The sequence below is a fragment of the Sylvia atricapilla genome, chromosome 2 (assembly GCF_009819655.1).
Source record: "Sylvia atricapilla isolate bSylAtr1 chromosome 2, bSylAtr1.pri, whole genome shotgun sequence".
Taxonomy (NCBI): Eukaryota; Metazoa; Chordata; class Aves; order Passeriformes; family Sylviidae; genus Sylvia; species Sylvia atricapilla.
Window position 1 is genome coordinate 65,613,555 of NC_089141.1, and position 21,740 is coordinate 65,635,294.

At 38.7% G+C, this 21,740-nt stretch overlaps 1 protein-coding gene across 2 annotated transcripts in view; it reads left to right on the forward strand.

Annotated features, from left to right (window-relative positions):
- Nucleotides 1-21,740, forward strand: part of LMO7 (LIM domain 7) — a 131,923-nt gene that overhangs the window by 33,039 nt on the left and 77,144 nt on the right. For both annotated transcript variants that reach the window (XM_066313394.1, XM_066313395.1), the window contains exons 2-3: nucleotides 1,960-2,030; nucleotides 5,154-5,223. In XM_066313394.1, the coding sequence (XP_066169491.1) occupies nucleotides 1,960-2,030; nucleotides 5,154-5,223 (141 nt within the window). The remainder of the gene's footprint in view (nucleotides 1-1,959; nucleotides 2,031-5,153; nucleotides 5,224-21,740) is intronic.

The following is a 21,740-nucleotide window of genomic DNA, read 5'->3' on the forward strand; positions in this document are numbered from 1 at the left end:
TTGAAGAAAACACCTTGTCATCTATTGCATGCATGACTTGCCAGAAAACTCTCTATAAACCCAAACATTTCAACTGAGTAGTTCTATAGATATCAGTGACAACTCCAAAATAAGGGTAATTTTAGGATTCTTAAGAATTGATTAGAGTTTGAAACATAGCTGTAAAGGTAGATTCCAGTCCTACAGCCCTTATTATAGTACAGTTCTAATGTATGACATGCCAATGTCAAATGTCTAACTTGCAGAATGAAGGGCATAATTTTAAACTAGGTATTCCTATTCCTCATATTCCCTATAACCTAGGGAACATAGATATTTATTTTTAAAGTTTCAGTGTTGTTATGTTACATTGACTAGCTTCCTCAAAATCATTATCACTAAATATTCATGTTTGGAAACAAAATACTGTACCATATATGAGATAAAGGTAATTTTCAGATCATATTTTTAAGTGATTATTGACAATTATATTTCTAAGATGCAACTTCTAGTATCTTCTGTAGGAACAGGCTGTTGTTATATGAATACTGGATAAAGTGTAGTTCTCCTAGGGGTATCACTATCATCCTTTCCTTCCCTGAATTTTGAAATTTTTCTTATCTTGAGTTGGTGTACCATCATTAATTTTCTGTCACTATTTGTTACATTTTAGAAAAAATACCTTAAACACAAAATAATATTTTTGCAATATCTAATTTTCTTCTCAATAGGAAGATTGAACTTATAGCATTTGAATGAAAAGAAAACCTATGTTAAAGCAAATTACTGGTGTTAGTGTACATCCTTCTTGGAATTTAGAAAAAAATGATAGGGTGATACTATAATAATTTAACAGATCCTAAAAGAGCTTCATCCTCTCCTTTGCTCTTTTTACAAAGCACAACTCATTTTTTTCAGTACTAATTTCCTTAACTACTGTGGTAACCAGTAGGTTTGCTCTGGATGCATGCAGGTTCCATGCAGGTTTTAATTGTTGGTCTGAAGTCCTGCACAGGATTGAGGACAGTCAGGATCCCCAAAGAGCAGTTCATAATTAGCTGGTGTCTGAACATGGCGACCTCTAAGCTCAAATAAATACAATTCCTAGTATTTGATTTCTGCTCCTAACTGGCATAAAACCTCTCTTTTGGACTGATGGCAGGATAATATGCTCTTTTCTGACTTGCATGTGGCTTATTAATCTGGGTGTTTAGAAGAAATCAGCCAAATTTGGTCCCTGCAGGGAATGTAGGCACAGGTGGGAATCTAGTAGTGGCTCCAAGTGAGTATAGACTTGAGCAAATGCTTTGGTTTTTTTCGGTTTTGAGGTCTTTTTTTGAAAACTACTCTGCTGAAAACTTGTAGTCAATTCTTTTGGTTTTGGGTGTCTTAAGTCCTTTATAAGACATTGTTCTGTTCACTGCTTTTTCACTCTGAATATACAAAGGAGTCCCATTAGTATAGTCCTGTCACTTGCCAAGCAATGGGAATCGATGTGCATGTGATAATGCAGACTTGGAGTGCTTCTTTAGTCACACTGCCTTAGGTGCAAGTGGCATGAAAAAAATGCCAGTATTAAAATACTTTGTGCTAGATATCATGGGTATACACACTGTAACATAAAGTAGGAGATAAAAGACTTTCTCTCTCTTTTGCATTTGTTTGAAATTTCCTTTCTGCTATTCAATGTGACTGGTATTGCTTTAGAAAATGATAAGTATTCCCACAGAATTTAGCTGAGGATTGACTTACACTAGAGGAAACTATTTTAAGATGTTGGATCTGACTTCTTTTGAGGCATAAAGAACTGGCTTTTAAATACTTGTTTCTTTGAAATTAATGTTAGAAAAGAATAGTATGAAGTGTTAAATTAGGGTTTGTTGGTTTGTTTTTGGTATTTTTTTAACTACTACTAAGATTCTCTTGCTAGTCCTGATTTTGTCTGTGTTTCCAATTAACTCTCAACTCTTACTCTTTTAGGCAGTTACCAGGCAAAGCTTTGGAACTGAAGACTTTCGAGCAGCTCTGGAAAATGGAATCCTGTTGTGCGAGTGAGTATTGACTTCCCTGTATAAAACCCCTCTACATTAACATCAGCTGGCCTCTGATTTATTTTTTTTCAAGTACCAAAAGTATTTTGTAGTAAATAATTTTTTTTTTAAAATGCCTGTTGTTTGTCATGGGAAGTAAAAGCAGTTTTTGGACATACTCTTTCCAGATCCATGTGTTGTCCCACACATTTCTTTGTGTGATACTGAGACAATCATGCTGTTGTTGATTGATTATGTTGGTTTTGGCTGTAATGCCCAGGATATCTCTAGGCTTTCTTTTCAGCTTCTGCAAGGTGGTGTGGCTGTGGCTGGGATCAAAACACTCTGTTAACCCTGTAACCTCTGTTGCTGTTTGGGTTTGGATTTCTGTCCTCCATCCCCCGCCCTTTAGTGTTGATTCTATAAATCCTGAAACTACCTATTCCTATCACAGAACTTCAGACTCAGCTTGTTTTGGAGCATTTTCCATAAGAAGCTTCCTTGTGCACATATACTGTAGGCTTGGCAGTGATGGGACTTGTCTGGTTTCGCTGCTAGACTGAGTCAGAAGTGTAAAATGTCCACTCATCAAGTCTCATCCTGAGAGTACATAACTGTAATTGGTTTGGTACTTACTGGAACAGGTTTCCAGGACTGGAAGCGATGCTAATCCCTTAGTGTTTTAAGGAACAGCAGTTATAAATGTCATTAGAACCCAGTGCAAGAGAAATCTCAGTGCAAGAGAAATCTCATTAGAGAACTGCCTGAGATGCTTTAAAAAAAAATAAACAAATGAAATCAAAAAACACTCCCACAAATCTCAGAGCCACTCTAAAATCAGTTCAGCAAAGCTAACTTTCAGAAAATATTTATGAATGTTCAATTCTCTGAGCTTCTTTTCCTGTATATAATTCTTTTCCTGTGAATATTATGATGTTTTCTCTCCTTGCCTTTGTTTTGCTTTGGATCCTTTGCCCTTCGAGTCTTCTCTTGCTAGTTGCTTCTGAAGTTATCTGTGAAATGGGGCATTATTAATTTTCAATAATATTGTAGGGCTGGAGGCTTTATTTTCATTACTTATGAAATTAAGTGTTAATGAATGTAAATGTGGTAATAAAATAGTTTATACTTTTAATAAGAAGGTATTTCTTCAGGTATTTGTTTTGTGGGATGGATATATTGTATTCAGATGTTTAAGAATTGGCCATTAACTGATACATACTAATCTTCTGATATCTTCATTGTTGACACTTACTTGGCAAGAAAATGAGACTCCATCTGCCAAATGCAAATCAGTTAAATTCATCTGTAATTAATAATAATGCAAGAAAAACATCCTGTAATTTCTTCAGCTGAGCAGCTTGCCTTGGGAGGCATGCAACTTTCTTTAAAGCAAAGGATGCCTTATTATGTTGTACTAAAATAGCTGTTCTCCTGTGTCATAATTTTAAATCTGACATACTTGAAGTCCAAGGAGGAATGACTTTTGTAGAAATTTGGTGGAAACAGGGAAGAGCAGATGGCAAAAATTTTCACATGTCCAATTTTCACCAATGACAGTATAGTTCAAAATCTCAAATAATTGAGACAAACTAGAAGTTACATTGACCATTTCCTTGGCTCACTGTGGCATGGCTAATCTAGGTAAATATAGTATCTTTGTAGATTGTATCTCAGACAAACCATAGCAGATAAGACCTCTACTTGGACCACGTATTCCTATAACATCTTGTCAGTTTGTTTGTCCTACTCAATGACCAAGTGCACATGTTGGCTGAGTGATCAGTAAAAAAACAAAACCTTTTACATTTTGCCAATTCTAGTGTGCATACACTAGAGAAAGGAATTCACTATTTTTTTTTTGGTCACGTGCTACATCATGTTCTTCAGTAAAATAAATTAAAAATTATGCATTTGAAATATTAAAAAAAAAAAAAAAGAGGAGGAATGCAGACCTTTTTTTTTTTTTTTTTTTGTTCCACTTCAACAAATCACTTTTTTGAGTGGGAAAAATAATCAAATGTGTCTTGCTTTCTAAATAACTTAGTGTTATTGAAAAATCTCAGGACCTGCAGCTCTTTTTTTTCTGCAGGTATCTAGAAATGTATCCTTCATTCCAGTGTAAAGGGGTAAACTGTTCTTTGTGTTTATTTCCCAAACACATTTTCTGCTTGAGCAAAAGACACTTATTTCCCCCCACAAAATTTTAAACTCCAGGTCTTGTTTTTGCACTAGTGTGGGTAGATCACAAAGCCTTGCTGATGCTTTGTGTGGGGTAAAAGGTCTGGCCAGACAAGCAGCCACAAGAACTGAGAACAAATTAAAAAAAACTTCTCAAAGGTGTAAAGGCAGATGAAGTCTTCAGAGTGTCCTGAGGTCCCTGTTCTCTACTGACCCTGTGGTCCAGTGTGTAATTTGGTGAACCACAATATTTCCCTACCTCCATGACTGAAAACTTGGGTATAAACTTGGAAGGAATTTTATGTCTCATCCTTGCTGCAGGATAAGGTATGCATTTGGGCCTATGTATTCAACAGTGATGTGTTTGTCTGTCCTGTCTTCTCAGCTTAATTGTGAATTTTATGTGAAGAGTGATATCAGGTACAGTCTCTTCTGACTGAGATGGAGAATGACTTGTGCATGTAAATTATATGTGCCAAAAATGATTGCTGCACACAGCATACTGGACTTGGTAGCATTAGGAAAACTGAGTTTATTTCTCACCCTTACAGGATATTAGTGCTATCACATGGAACTCTGAAAATCAATATTCTGGTACATTTTTGACATCTGCTCAGAACCTTAATGAGAAGAAAAATCTATAAATAGGAAATTTGAATCCAATTAACATCACCACCCATGCAGTAGAAATACAGATCCTTTTTTGCCCACACCTTCTCAGGCATTTTCTTTTTTTTCACACTTTGCTGTTCCCAGAAACCTCTTTGTGTGTGACTTGTTTCATTTTTGCTTCTACAATCTGTTCTTGCTTGTCATTTCTTGGGAGTGTTAATAGGTTCAGCTCAAACTTAGTCAAATCCTGTTAAGTTAGGACTACATGCAAAGTATTTCTTACTAAGCATTGATGCTCATGCTTAAGTACAGTGAATTATTTAACAGAAAATCATATGACTTTTTTTTTAGTTTGATTAACAAGATCAAACCTGGCATCATTAAGAAGATCAATTGTCTGCCAACTCCAATAGCTGGCTTGGTAAGTAATGGCATTGAATCTAATATCTGGCATATAAACCAAGTGATCTTTGTTTTTAAGGAATTTTCAAAATTTTAGCTCCATTTTAGTTTTTTGTTCAAAATGTTACCATTTCTATATTATCTTAGACCACAAAGGATACCTAATCTGTCATTTGGATCTGTAACTTCAGTCATCCTGTCACTGCATGAAGCTTTATCATCACCAGATGTATCAAGCTCTGGCTCCTGTGCACAAACCTCTGTGGCATTGCTTGTCTCTATTTAAAGGCCACCATCCTATCTTATATTCAGAAGCCACTTCCCATATCCCTTTCTTAGGAAGTGGGCAGAATAGGAAATGTTCTGTGTAGTTAAAGCATTTTTAGAACCTGTTTCGCTCCACCCACAGCAAAGCTTCAGATGCATTAAAATAACTCTAATGATGCAAAGATCTCTCCTCAGGCTTCGGTTGAGGGATTTGCCAATGTTTTGGCTGTAAATCACATTTCTGGGGGTAGAGGTGGGAGATGTATGTCATAATTTTCACAGGAAATGTAAAAGATTTTCTGTATGCTATTTGGAAAATTTGCTGCCCAGAGACTAGGGTAAGTTTTATAGCCATTTACCATCAGAAACTCTTCTGTGGGCAAATGAATTCAAAGAATCCCTTCTTCATCACTTTTTTCACTATGACAACCTTGTTAGCTATTCATGTCACTTAAGGTGCCAAGGCTATTTAGTCCTGTCACAAAAACTATTGGTCTCATATTAAAAGATCCAAGGTGAACAGGAACATATGCATGATTGCTGTGATAAATGGAAGATCCCACCTTATGATAAACATGCAAACTCAATATTAGGGAAAATTACCTCATTTCTTAGTAGGAGTAGAATGCAAAACTTCTCTAGATGCTTTTATTTATATGTTTTAATGAGATGAGCCAACAAAATATTGGCTTTCGCTGGTCAACCATGTAGATCATTAGAGAATAAGTGTAGTTACCTTGGCTGGAGGTCATAAGATTAGGTGAAATTGCCTTAAGTTATTGCACAAGCTGAGAATTCATTTCCACATCAAATGAATGTAGAAAGCATTACTTGCCTTTGTCCCAAACAAGCTCAGATATTTAGACTTGTGAATAAGACTGCTGCACATTCTTTTCCTGTGAGGCATACAAAAAAGAATTCAAATGAAACCAAAATAGTTCTGGGGAGGACAGCACAGTTATTTGATCAGTGGTTTGATTGCCTACGTGGCCTCTGAGGTAGCCATTAGGTTCAAACCAGAAAACCATAAGCTAGATTTCATTTTTGTGGCGATTTAAGTGTTGTCTTGAATCATAACTCCAAGCACTCTTGTTTTTATAAGCATTTTTTATTTGCAGATGTAAAAATGCAGAGCATTCATTTGGTATGTAATTTATATCTTACTTATAGTGTATTATTGTTTCTTGAAGTTGTTTCTGATTCCTACAAATCTTCAAAAATAAAGGAAGAGGCAGAAAGGTGAAAGATTCTTGTAAATTGGGTTCACCCGGTGTTGTTGTTAAAATATGACTTAAAGATAGATACTCAAAGAGCTGGCATTTTGTGTTTAACTGTGGAAAAGGTTTTACATAAACACTTCAGTTTCAGAAGACAACAATTATGAAGACCATATTGGGATGGTTTCAGAAGATGGTGCTTGGGGTGACAATAGTGGAAGACTAGTTTTCACAGACTTGAGAGGAACTTTCTCAGTTACGCCAGCTTTGAAGAGCCCAGGTTTCATCTCAGCATGTAAAGCCCAAGGTCAAAATAATGGGGATTTGCATTTATAAGAAAGCAGACATTGATACCTGACAGGCTCAGGATAGGAAGTGATAGAAAGAATAGGATTTAGAGATAGAAAGATAGGCTTTAGAGACAGAAGCTTACGAAGAAATTCAGTGGTAGATTTGCTTGACATGTTCTGGAAATATTTTATTGCTTGTAGGTTTCTTCTCCCACAAATTTGCTTCTAGTATTTTCTGTGGTTTCATAAAGGTTACATATACTTCAGTGGCTCTCACTTCTGCTGTCTTCAGTGCCTTTGAGTCTCACACCAATTGCTCCCCAGCAAGCTTTCATGAGATCTAGAAATCACTGTTTCTCTCCTTTTTTATTTTTATTTCTTCTTCTTTTTTTTTTAATATAGATGAAAATTTTAATATTGAGAGGTGGTAGAGTTGTTTTCTAAAACAAAGAGATCTGATCATGTTCTTTCTACAGCTTCTTCATGCTCCTCTAGATTCATATCCTGAAATCCATTTCCAAAACATTTTATGCCTTTATCACCTAATTAGCATCCATTTCTCTCCTGAGTTTTCTGATTCAAAGGAAACACCCCCCCCCCCATGGTTTTGAGAATTTTGTGGCAGTCTGATTATCAGAAGGAAACAAATGCTTTGAAAGACATCTTGTTTCTCTTCTCCCTCCCTTCCCTCCCCTTTGTTTTTCTTCCCCTCCAGGAATTCCTTGAATTTTGGTTTTGTTCCCTAGGGAGTTAATATATTTTATTTCCACATAAGTATGTTGTTTAAGCATTGTGTTCACTTCAACTATTTGACAGGCTTTTTCAGCAGTACAGAAATACAGTGTTGAATAGATGTCTTCAGTTGAATCTCCAGAAGGGTTTTGTTATCTGCCTTCTTTGAGTTCGTGGTTGTTTTGAAAACAAACTGTTTGAGTAAAATAGTAAGTGAAGGCCCCATAGCAATAATGAAACATTCCATTCTGTATGGAATATTGTGTGCTGCAGTTTTTTGTATTTAGTTAGTGTGAGGTGCTGCTTTTAATGAAGTCAATGCATTACTGATTTGTTATGTTTTGTTTTCTTTTATGGCATCTTACTTATCATAAGGTCTAATAGGGACTTTATATTAGTAGGAAAATTTTACACAACTCAGATTAAGCCTTAGCTTTTACCTTTAGTTTGATTATATGACTGCCTAGTGATTTTTAGGTGTGGATTGCAGTGGCTCATGTCTAATCATGAGGGAATGGAAAAATAAATACATGTGTTTTTGAGGATTAAATACTGAAATGAAGCTTGGCATTCAGTTAATAAAAAATGATTAATTGGTACCAGAAAGTTCAAAAAATTGATTAAGCTTCTTCCCAGTTTGGCATGGCATGGGAAATCTGGACTGCAGCTTGTGTGGGAAGATTTGTATGAACTCTTTGGGAAAAAGAGTTGGATCTGGCTATGACTTGGTATCCATATAACAGCTTTTTGCTCTGGCCTCACTGCTCCAGTTCTTGCCTGAGGCACATGGGTGAGATGTAGCCATCGTCTTAGCTGCATTTACTTATTCACCTCTCTTCCAGTTTGGAAAATGGCAAGTACCAGAGTGGTTGTAGGGAAGCTGTGGTCAGCACCGGTGACTGCAGAAATGCCCATGCAGCTCTTGTGGTTTCATGGACAGTGAGGTGTGCCAGCTGCAGGGTGCTGAATTTTAACTCTAGCAGCAGTTACAAAAAGTTGCCACTTGCAGCAGGTTGATTTTTAACAGCACATGGCAGATTTTGGAGCCAGTGATGTTCCCACAGATTTCCTGAAAGGTGGCTGTTCGGGTTTTTTTTTTGCTTTAATTTTGACTATTTTTTAATGCCATTTATTATTTTTGCACTAAAATATTTTCTGGAAAATTAAAATTTAATTTCTGATTATCTTTCAGACTGTCTAAAATACACAGTTTGTATGAAGAGCAGTGCACACATTTTTCCCAGTACAGCAGAGGGGCAAGCAAACCAGGAGAGAGTAGCAGGTCCTGAAGCCCTCAGGCATTTATGGGGATATAGGAAGGGTAACAGACAGGTCAGAGGATTGTGGAAGCTGAGATTTCATTATGAGCAATAGAAAAAGGGCAGACTGCACTTTCTTACTTTAAAGATACACTTTTTCTGGTCCTTATTTGTTTGAAACAAAGATGGTGTTTAAAGAAAATTACTCAAATTGATAAATCTTGCTGGCTTCAGATCCTGCAAAATTAATTTGATTACAGTTCGTGGGTAGTAGGGGTGGTAAAAATAAAAAGCAAACAAAAGCAAACTCAGAGGAAAATTTTTTCTCAAAAAATACAGTGTTTTCAGCTTGAATCCCATCTGAATATGAAGATGGTTTCACTATAACCACATGAGGGGAAGGATTTTATGGTTTGATAACATATTTTCCAACAAGGCTTTGCTGAGCAGTTTCAGAGGTGTATTCTCTGGCTGCAGCACCACTGTTCCCCAAAAACCTCCTGTTTTCAACCCAGTTGGCTGAACACAGAGAATCATAAACTGGAATGAAAGTCACAAAATGCCATGAGTCAGTGGGAAGATGAATGAGTTGTTTATAGTTTATGCAAGCTGAACATGTCTGTCAGAATAACACATTGCTTGTTGCTCAGGAGGAATAAGTGTACGTTTTTCAGCAAGGCAGAATTTTAGTTAAGGTGTATTTCCAGCTGAGACCAAGTGGTGAAGCAAATTCTGAGGTAAGAGCCAGTGTATCCTTTGGAGAAGGGTACCACATGGAAATCTTGCTTATACCAATATTTGCCTTGCAATATCCCAGTTTGGTCTTCTAAGGCCATCTATTTCTGCTTGCAGCTCCTGTGAATAAGGTGGAAGTGCTATGCTTTGCATTGTGGTCAGGAATCTTTTTCCCACATCAGAGACATGAGGGCTGTGATCATACAGCAGGGCAGAACAGAAAGCTGTTGGGTTTTTCAGAGCTGTAAATGAAATGACATTAGCACTTTTGTTTCAAGTTAGTCTGTGATTTCAAGCAAGGTGAGATATTGCTGAGACAGTCTTCAGTGTGAATGCTAGATGAACATGAGCACAAAATCTCATCTTCATAAAGTTCTTCAGCTTTGGCAAAAGGATTTTTTACGGATCTTTTTTCCTGTTCACACACACAAAAAAAGCTGTGCATCTCTAGGCAGTCCCAGGTTTAAAAATGTTTATCTGAAATATTGTAGAGTAGGATTTTTTTTCTAGTGGGGAATTAGGGCTCCTTTATGGTGGAGAGCATCTTGATGTTCCGTGCAGATTTTTTCAAACATTTGTTTTCCTGATTCAACAGTAAACGTATCCTTCTGACAGCTGCTGCTCCAACATCATTGCTTCTCTTTAATGCAATCTAATGGGACACCATCTAAAATGTACTGATTGAATGTATCAAGAGGTATTAATACCACTTGCACCTGAAACAGTGTTACTTAGGTCATTGGCATATACCTTCTAAAGCAGGAAAGTGGGGAATAATGAAGGTAAAAAGAGAGAAATATGATAAAAAGCTAAACTAAAATGAAAGGGGAGATAAAAAAAGGGGTGGAGAACATAAAAAATAAAAATATCTTTCTGTGCCTTTGTGCCCAACACTTTGCAAACCATGGAACCGCCCTGGTATTTCCTTATCTTTTGTCATCAAGGAGAGCTGGCCAAAATTTCCTTTTCTGTGGGAAAATTTTCTCAACAGGATGATGGGGTTTTTGGTGATGTGGTTTTATTTTTCCTTGTGTTGCAGGAGAATGGTATGGAAATTATATTTTTACTTTATTATAGGACATTTTCAAAACAATTTTTCAGGCAAAGTTCACACTTGTACATATTAGTTTCGTTGTATGCTTTATTTAGGACTTAGCTACAAACTTCCTTCTTTAGATTACTTAGAATCAAATTAGTTGTGTTTTCCACTTAAATTTAAGAAATCTGATGATATATGAGAGGCATAATTTGATTTAAATTATTTTTTTTTCCAAAACACTTCTACTTCCAAAGTTTATTCCTTCAAGCTGATTTTCTCTTGCTGTTCACCTTCTAGTCTTTAGTATAGCTTTTGTATTTTATATTGGTACATACTTTCTGTCTTCTTGCTTTATATATACTTTAATAGGTTTCTTTTTTTCATCTTAAACTCCTGCTTTGTGAATTTGACTAGTATGGGCTACAATAGTAATAATGATATCTTGTCTGCTATGAGAAATTGATTATAAAGAAACATCTCTTTTCTGTTCCTCATGAAAAATGAGGAAGGGCAAGTACACAAATACATGGAGTAAGTTATATAAGAGCTGCTGTTGTTTGCTTTGCTTCAGTTCCAAAGACCAGAAAATATAGACTTAAATTTCCTGGTTGTGCAGCAATTAAGTCCAAAAATACTTGTAAGAAATAGCCTCATAAATTTTAGTCAAGAGCTGACTAATAAGCTGATAAACATTTGATGTGCTCTGTTTGTTTTTCTCACCTTTTCTGGTTTTTTTTTTTTTTTTTTTTTTTTTTTTTCCAGCAATGAGGGAGTAATACTGAATGAGAGGGAGTAATACTAAGTGATGTGGAAATAGCATTGCTATTTCTTCTGAAGATTTAAATCACCTTTTTGAAGAGTAACAGAACACATCACAGCTAATGTGGTGGCTGAGGGTTCTGCTTTCAGTCCTGCTTCCACGGCCCTCTCTTGTGGCTGATCTGGGTCATGGGATTTTGATTTGTCAGTGGCATGTGCGTTCAGAGGTACAGGGTTGAGTGCAAATGCAGCCCTGCTAAGAGTGAAGCTAAGTAAGTCCTATTTGATATCATTCATTAGGAAGCTGATTAGTCTGGTATTGTTTTTCATAAGGCAAGGCACAAGGTGATACCTGTATTTTTCTGGAAGGCTGTTAATTTAAATGTGTAAAAAAACCCCCAAAGATGCATCATTACCTGTTTTCTGGATGACTATGCTCAGCAAGTTGTTGGGAAATTCAGAAAGACAAGTATTTTAAGAGATTTATTACTTGGCATAATGCTTATATGAGGAACAACTTCCATTTTGCAATAGCAATTTGTGTTTCTAGTGAATGAACTTCAATATATCTAAAACCAAAATGAAGAAAGTGAAAGTGGGTATGACCTACCCAAGCTCATGCCCTGCATCCAATGTGCTCTCCTTTATAAGGCAGTTTGTATGTTCAATACAGGCTCAGGTGCATTTCAGATAGCAGGAATAAGGCCAGGTTCCTCTTTATGGTAGTAGTTTTCTTGTTCAATATTCTTTCTATGCTGCGGGTAAAAAAACTTCCCAAAACTGTTATTTTCCTTTTGCTTGTGGGAAGCAAGAGATCTGTGGGGAAAGGGAAACACTGAACCTGTCTTTGAAAAAGGTAGGAAGGACAACCCTGGGAACCACTGACCCATCAGCCTCATCCCTGTGCCTGTTTAGATCATGGAACAGTTCCTCCTAAATGCTCTGCTAAGGAACATAGTGAACAGGGAAATGATTTGAGACAGCCAAGGGTAAGTCCTACCTGACCAGCCGGTTGGCTTTCTGTTATGGAGTGGTTGCATCAGTGGACAAGGAAAGGAATGCAGATGTCACTTACCTGGTCTTCTGTAAAGCCTTTGATATAGTTCCCCACAACATCCTTCTGTCTAAACTGGAGAGAGATTTGATGGGTGGATTTGATGGTGATTAGGGAATTGGTTGGATGGTTGCATGAGGAGCATGGTGGTCATACTTAATGCCCAGAGGAAGATTAGGGACAAGTGACATCCCTTAGAGATTCTTGCTTGGACAAGTTCTGTTTAATGTCTTCATCAATGACACAAAAGGATTGAGGGCACCCTCAGCAAATTTGCAGATGACACCAAGCTGCGTGGTGCAGTTGACACAGCTCAAGCACGAGATGCCATCCAGGGCGACCTGGACAAGCTGGAGAAGGGCCCATGGGAATCTCAGGAGGTTTAACAAGGCCAAGTGCAAGGTGCTGCACCTGGGTTGGGGCAACCCCCCAGTATTAATATAAGATAACAAATGAGAACAGCTCTGCCCAGAAGGGCTTGGGGGTGCTGGTGGGTGAGAGGCTGGACATGACCCAGCCATGGGCACTCCCAGCCCAGAGAGCCAAACGTGTCCTGAGCTGCATCCAAAGCCCCGTGGGCAGCAGGGCCAGGGAGGGGATTCTGCCCCTCTGCTCTGCCCTGGTCAGACCCCACCTGCAGGGCTGCATCCAGCTATAAGGACATGGACCTGTTGGAGCAGGTCCAGAGAAGGGTGACAAAAATGATGAGTGGCTGGAACACCTCTTCTATGAAGACAGGTGTAGAGATTTGGGGTTGCTCAGCCTGGGAGAAGAAGGCTTTATGTTTCAATATTTAAAGAAAAGTTATAAGAAAGATAAGGACAAACTTTTTAGAAGGAACTGTTGTGATAGGACAAGAGGTAATGGTTTTAAATAAAAAGAGGATAGAGTTAGATTAGGTGTAAGGAAGAAATTCTTTACTGTGAGGGTGATGGGGCATTGGAACAGCTTTTCCAGAGAGATGCTTCATCTCTGGGAACACTCAAGGTCAGGCTGGATGGAGTTCTGAGCAACCTGATCTAGTTGAAGATGTCACTGTTCACTGCAGGGAGGTTGGACTAAGGTTATTTTAAATGTCCCTTTCAACCCAAGGCATTCTACGATCCCGTGTTATTAGTGTGCGCAAAATATCTTTTCACCTGGGAATTGACACGACATTGTATTTCAAATGTGGACATCAAATAAACTTTTAAATTTTTTCCCTTAATGTATTTTAGTGAGATTTTGTCAGCGCTCAGAAAATTGCATTTGGAAATTAGTAACTGTTTCCACTGGCAACTGAAACTTCTGAATTTTACATTACTTCAAACTCCTAAGCAGATATTTCTTCAAGTTTGGGAACATGGTGGCCACAGTAACTGGGATGAAAATTCTGTTTAAATAGAAAACAAACAAACAAAATTCATTTTTTAAAATGTGTTGTTTTTTTGTTTTTTGTTTTTTTTTTTTAATTTATGAGGCACTGTAGAAATCTGATTTTTAAACAGTTAGGAAAAGTCTTGCTTATTCTTGTATAAGAAGTTTTTAATCTGTCAGATTTTGAACTACATCACAAAGAGTTCTTAACCATTGCTTCAGTTCTATATCTAAACATAGTAGAGTGTGGTTATTAGAATTTTAGTGGCTTTAGTGCTGAGGTTAATAAGCATGACATAGTAGGGTGGGGATGAAATCTCAACTTTCAGTCCAGTTCTCTCATTGACTACACTGTAAACCAAGAAAAGGGTAAATTTGCAAATGTCAGGAGTAATGCAAGACCTGATAGGACTGTATATGGAACTATAAATCACTTTTGGTCATCGTTCTGCTTACGGGAAAGAGGAATGTGGCCTGCATGGAAATACCTCTAGCAGACAATTAAGAAAAAAGGATTGTGTGCTAGAAAGGAAGTATGGTTATTAATAGTTAGAGATGACATTGTTCTGTAGTCTTTCAATGCCTGATAGTGCGAGTATGTAATCTCAGCAGTGGTTTACTGATGCTTTGTGCCCCTCTACTTGAAAACACATGGTAAATTTCAGCCTTAGCTCTGAATTTCCTTTAATTGTTTTCTGTTGCTGCCTAAACACTTTGAAATGTAGGGTGTGGAGAAAGAGGAGGTTGATGCAAACTCTTTGTGAAATTTTTAGTAGCTGCTCAAGACATCAATCAGGCAGAGTAAAACCTGGACACAAGGTTGAACTTGACAGGTTTTAAGGTGAGTGATGGTGAAGTGAAATGTGTCTATGAGACATAAGTGAGGAGGAAGTGTGTGGATACAGACCCTAAGAAATGGTGGTTCAGCTACTTGCCCTGGCCTCTTGTCAGGGGGACAGTAAGTGCTATGCCTGCTGGTCGATCTCTGAATTGAAAGTGGTATTTTGAGATGCTGTAAATGAGATCAGGTCTTCCAAAGCAATGCTTTTAGTGTGCTACTGGGACAAGATGTCAAAATGCTAACTAATTAATTAGTTTTTAAAAATCTTGTCATCTGACTATAAAGTAATATGATTGGCAGCAAGAACTTTCTAATATGGAAAATTTTCATCATTCCTCTTCCTGCTCTAAGTGAAATCTCTGAAAAAGTATTACCCTTTTTGCCTCAGCTTGCTGTCACTTAACAAAATACATAAATATGTTTGCCAAATGAACTGCAAGAAATTTCCATTTATCAATTCAATCAGCTGTAGTCTGTGGTGTACTCTGTTGTTTGTATGCTATTTTTATTTCTGAAGTAGCTGATGACTGGTGTCTGTGTTTGTCAAGAAACATTCCTTTGTAACTGGAAAAAAATGTCAACCATGTAGAAGTACACACCTTAACTCATACTTGTGACATTCTTAATCTGATTTCTCCTTCCTTTGTCAAGGTAGTGCAGATTTGAGATTCCTTCTAACACTCAGTGGTTTTTTTGTGTAAAATCTTCATAAGCTGGACACTGGAGTACTTCCCCTCCACCTCTGTCTTGTCAGATATTTATCAGTGTGAGGTGTTTAAAAACCATGGCAGTTTTCAAAGAAAGTAGATGTTAATCGCAGCGGTGTTGCTTTCTCTGCGGTCTGGCTGGTGGAGCTCTGCAGCTATGCTATTTACCCTTCTGCTTGGTACAAAACCCTCATACCACATCTCCTAACGCCTGTCTGAACACCTCCGCGCCCATGTGTCTGTGCTGAATCACCCTCCTCCAGGGAGCAGAGCGATGTGAAAGATCTATTCACAACACCACCAGCAGCAACAAGTGCTGCCAAATGCAGGCTGCTGAGCTGCTTCAGCTGGGCTGGCAGAGCTTGCTGTCTGCATGGCAGGGGGATGGGGAGGGGCATGGGGAAGCCTGGCACTGATGCAGGGGCTCAGGTGGGCTCCAAGGCAGGTCATCTCCAAACCAATTCATTGTCCAGGGTGCTGGGAAAGCTTCTTGATGGCATGGGATAAGCCCACGTAGGGCAGGAAGGATTGGATGCAGTACTAGGATGCTACTCTTGTTAAGAAACAAAAGATGCCTGGCTCTTGAAGGAAGCAAGGTTAGAGGAAACTTCCAAATGCTCTCTTAGGAAGAATGAAGTATTAAATAATTGTCCAAAAATCAGGGACTACATGAATTGAGGATCTGAGCCTCTGTTTCAGGTCCTGTGTATGAAGAAGTTGAATTTCACCTATATCAAGTTGTTAACCTGTGCAAAACAAAAAAACCCTTATGTATAGAAATAAAAAAAAGGGGGGGGGGGTGGTGGAGAAGGAAAGGAAGCTCTGCCAAAATTTTGTGTTTCAAGAACAAGAGGTCTTTACTTCTTTTATTACTCATTAGGCTTCAGGGGAGTTTCACCTTTAAGTGGATTACTGTCATTCCAGTTCTGTGTAGTGGGGTGATTTGGCATTGGAATATTAGCACAGTTTGCTTGCAGAGTCTGTTTTGTATAAACTGTTCAGGGTGTAAAGATATCACTTGAATTTTTTATTTTTTTCCCTTGACTTTGATTGGAATGCAACTAACTGGTGGGAAAGTTAAGGCTTGTCTAAACAAGGCGATATAGCCCAGGCTCGTTCTTCCATACTGGCTTTCCAAACCTATACTTTCCTTACAGTAGGAATGGTTGTGAGTGGATGAGCTCTATTAACAAGGCTTGTCTGCCAACATGCTGTACTTTTGCCCTTGACCATTCCAGATGGCCTTATTTGGTAGCAGTGACATCCCAGAAACACACCTGCAGTTTACAATCTGATATTCACTCTCTTATCAATAAAAGGCTCATTTGGTACACATCGTTGCTGTGATATAAGTCTGTAATGTCATAGTGAAGGTTATGCTGCAGCACAGTTAGAGATAGGAGCCTGGGAGGCATTTCCAGTCATTGAAGACAGTTGGTCCTCTCTTATGTTAAACACCTCAAAAGCTGTTAACTCAGAAGTCCTGTCTAAAAAACCCACCAACCCGTATTAATTTCTCTTGTGTGTTTTCCTTCATCCAGTTGCTCCCATTGTGAAGAAACTGTGGGGCTCAGTGCTGCAAGGGGTTGCAGGCAATGAGGTGGGCTGAGCAGAGGTGTCTTCTGCTGGCCATTGCACATGGTGGTGGGCAGTGGCAGGACCTGAATAACAAGTTTTGGGGAACATCCTTCAGTACACACCTTGGTCTTACAGAGATTCGTAACCAGCTGCAGTCACTGCAGATGGAATTGGGGTTTGGGAGACAAATGGACCTTTTTGTCTGAAACCAGAATGATTCTTTCTCTGAGGCTGTGGTTTCCATAATGGTTGCAATAGCGAAGGGAAATGCTCCTCCTCTTCCTGGCTGATCCACAGTTATTGATACTGGCAGCACCAAGGTAACCACAGTTTGTGCACAAAGTTTCATTCCTGCATTCTCACAGCAGGAGCACCTGCTTTCTGAGAGGAAAGCTGGCAGTGAATCATTAAAAGTTTAATGTCTGTAATCACGCATGGAGCTGGGGCAGGGAATCCCTGTGTCAAGGATCACAGTAATTTATTGTTTTACCCAGTGTGGAAAAGCAATGAAGGGCATGCAGAGGGGAGTGGCAGAGCAATTAACGCAGTTTCTGATCTTTGGCCAACACAGTGCTCTGTGCACTCTGTTATAGGTGGGATAATTTACTGAACAGAAGCCCTGAGGTCACTGTAAGTCAAATTATGTCTGCAGGATGATTGTTTTAATTACTATTTTTAGTTTTGGGCCCAAAAAGGGAGGAAAGGAGCAGTTTAGGTATCCTATCCACTCCTCCTTCTGCATTTGGTTCAAGGTTGAAACTGTTGGCCTTCAGAGAAATGCAGAGAGCTGTAGGAAGAGGCATCACACACTACAGATAGGATGGGTGGGTAATGGGCACTAAACATCCTGACACTCAAGGCCAAGGTGGTAATGGGGAGTTCCTGGCTCCCAGGCCTGTGGTCAGACCACAGGGTTTGTGTTCAGCTCCGTTCCCTCCTGTCCTCTCACCCCTTGTGCCCCCACCCGCAGCCAGAGCTAATAACCGAAACGTACCTCCGAGGAAGAGCAAGTCACCCAACTTGTTCAACAAGCTCCTGCTGCAGGTTCTTTCCTTTTACCCCACCTCTGAATATAAACAATGTGTAGCTGTGCAGTGATGCTGCTGCCAAATCCAACTCTATATTCTGCATTATACTGATTTGAACCAGCTTCAGGGGACAGTATAATGCTGTGTCTGTGCAAAATATTTTCTACTTTGAAAAAATACCAGGTTTTTTTTTGATGGAAATTGCCCTTACTTAAGGGAACAAGTGTGCCAGTAAAGAGGGTTTGTCATGAACGCAGAGTTGAAGGAGACACAGCTTTCAAGATGACTAAATGTCTTGATAAATACAGTACTGAAGAAAAATGCCTGTTAAATGTTATCTACTCAAATGATTTTCAGAATTATGTAGCCAAAAAATGCATCAGTCTCACTTAAAATGTCAAGAGTTTTTGTTGCTAGGGAGTATAGGTACTTGGTGGGTTTTGTCTTTTTCTTTTTTTTTTTTTTCTTTTTTTAAATCCTGGAAGCTGAAAACAATTTCTGGCACCAAATCATGGTCTGGATGATGATGTAACATTCAGTGCAACTACGCTTCATGGCCTTGTAAGCATAGGGTACCATCCCCTTCATACACTGAAAATAATTGCTTAAAATCCTCCCCAAAATGCACCAAAAAACCCACCCAAGGACCCTCCTCCTCGATTCTCCCCTCCAAACTAGAGCTTGAATAGCAGTAGAAATAAGGGGTTTGACTGAAACAGTAGGTATTTGTATCAGAATAGGAGACAACCTTGAATACTGTCTTTCATTGGCTGATACACCCAGGAAAAACAGAAAAACACCATGTTAATGAAATTGTTTTTCTCCCTGTTGCCAAGTGATTTGAAAGATGTGCCATAACTACAAGATTTCATTGTGTTTTGGTGCATATGCAGGCATTCAGAGAAACAGTTAACTAGGGAGAAGACCAGGCTTACCACACAGCATGACTGCACCCTAAAGAAAGCAAATGTATTTACATAATTGTTTCAATTAATATTCTTGGCCCACCCAGATAATCATGATAATGAGGGATTTTTTTTTATAAAATTGCAGCTCTATTACACAAGATGAATTTAATGTGATGTCGTGTTGCATGTAAGTAGCCAAAATAAGATGGTATTTACATGTTCTTATGGGAGACATCTATTAAATAACTTTTGTTTAGTAATTTAAATTTTTTTTTTCTGTTTTACGCACTCCACACCCTATGTCACTTTTTGAGTATGTGGCTTTGAGGTTTTCTTTCTGTGTAAGATTAACCTCTTCTTGATCTTTTTTGCATCTTTTATCTTTTCTCTTACTTTCCTGTTGCTTGTGCTGATTTATTCTTGCTGGTTTAGAAGTGCACTTTTCTTCAGTTTTTTAGGTGTTGAGGAACCCTTGTACTTCCCCATCACCAGCACCTCACCAGCACTCTGTCTTTCTTTTCAACTTCTTGCCAAGGTGACATTAGGAGCTGATCACCGGTGCAACACAGAACCACTGCCCACTGCCTCTTTTTTTTTTTTTTTTTTTTAATTGCTCTTTAAAATTGTTATTTTTATAGGAAGGTGTCCATATGCTTGTGTTTCTCCACAGAGTTACCATCCTTCTTCTTTGTGGTCTGGAGGATAGGGATGAGGAGCCCTGCAGCAGTGGCCCTGCCCTTCCCCTCACATTCACCTGCTCTGGTGCAGCCTCCCTGCCCCTGGCCTAGGAGCAGGAGCAGCACTGGGAAGCAGCAAACGAAGGAGTAGAAAGACTCAGCTCTTTCCTCTCCTCAAGTCCATGGAGTTGCAGGAGTGAGAGGTAGTCCTGCTCTGCTTGGGTGCTGGGGAAGGGTGTGGACAACAGTCTCCTTTTCACTGTAGGGATGACCTCTTGGCTCCTTCAAAGCATTGGTTAGAGGAGAATGCTTTAACAACAGGCAGAGAGAAGGGTTTGTGTCTAGTGATGCCCGTGGGGACCCGAAAGTCAGGCACAGAGCTGAAAGTGTCTAATATTGTTTGCCTTTTCCCTAAACAGCAGTATTTAAAACCTGTGTGTGGGTCACCTGCTTTCTGCCTGCAGCTCTGTCTCTCCCATATTATGACTTTGCAGAGCTTTTGGGTGCGGTTCACTTTGAAGTTTGAGGCAAAAATGGAATACTGAAGGGTAATAGCTCTATCTAGTCAGTGTTCTACGTTGTTCATTTAACATAAGTCTGTACAGCATGTGGAAAACTCAAGCCATGCTAGGAACGTTTGAAATGCTCTGCTGTTCCATCATGCACCCCATTTGGGGAAAAAAACCTGCCCTTCCCCCAGTCTCATTCAAACCTCCCCACCCCTCTCACTAAGAGACTAAAAAGTAATAATAGCATACCAGAAATGAATTACACTTGAATTTTGTGGTTTGGTCTTCAGGCTTTATTTTTGTTTTGATTTAGAACCTGTAATTCTATGATGCTTATTCCAACTTCAGATGCTCAGGGAAATGCAGTGGTTGAGTTCTCTTAATAACATGAAAAAAAAATTACCTTGATGATTTTATCCCTGTTAGTTCAAGAGCTTTCTCTAATAATGGTCTGAACCTTATGTTTTCTGTAAAAATTTATTTGATCTGCCCAGTGATGAACCCTTGCTTTTGAAATGGGCAGGTCTTCTCTCCCCTTGTGGTTTTGATTCTCTTGTGTTGATAGGTGGCACGGGTATTGCCTCTCATGATCCAGTTTACAGGTATAATAGAATTAAATTCTCCAGTTTGTCTTTAGTCCCTCATCTTCCCTTATCCTCATAATGCTTTTTCTCTGTTAATTTGTTTCTTTCTTAAATTTAAATGGCCTGCTCATGGTTACAGAGATTGAGAACACTTTGGTGGCAGAGGAGGGTGGTGGATGCAAGTATGAACCTTTTTCTCTTAAGCACATCTTTTCAGTGACCTTGGTCACCTAGAGATAGGTCTGGTGTGTTGTGCTTTTCCAGGATTTTGAGGTCTGGTTTTTTAAATAGAACCATTTTTGTTAAGTGTGATGAGATTCAGATTGCAGTATGTCCTTTGAAGCTGCAGTGGCAATGACCATTAGTCTTGTTAAAGTACAGTTACATTAGTAGAAGGAATAGTGTAATGGTTTCTATATTTGAGTGTATTAATCACTGAAAAATGTTCCCTTTCACATTTCTAATGATAAATTTAATTGCAAGGTTGATAACTTGTCTTTTTTTTTTCTACTTATTTCTGTGGTGCCTATTTAAAATTGATCTTCCCATTTATTATTCTGGTAGAGTTTAAAATGGCTGCTAGCTATTTTGAGACCTGTGGCTTTGCTGATTAGCTATGATGATTAGGGATGGTCAGGAATAACTTGGCAAGGGCAGTATTTAGAAGTGCTGATTTGTTTAAATTATACCTTTTTGTGTCAATATCCAAACCTGATAAATAGCCTTTTGGGTGTGTCGCCACTTGATGCTGTGAGGATCATTTCCAGGCCCTGACTGCAAAACAGTGGTGTTGGGGCAGTAACCTGAGATGGCAGGCATGATCAAACTTCTGGTGTGGGAGCTGAGAGAAGGAAGATTTTAAACCATCATTTTACCCTGCACATGTGCACTGTATCTAACGGTGTTCTGCCTTCTGTATTATTTCTTCCTGCTTCTGACTCCATTCCTGATCGTCTTTACTCATTTCAGGGATGTTCTCAGGGGCTCTAAGTGCTA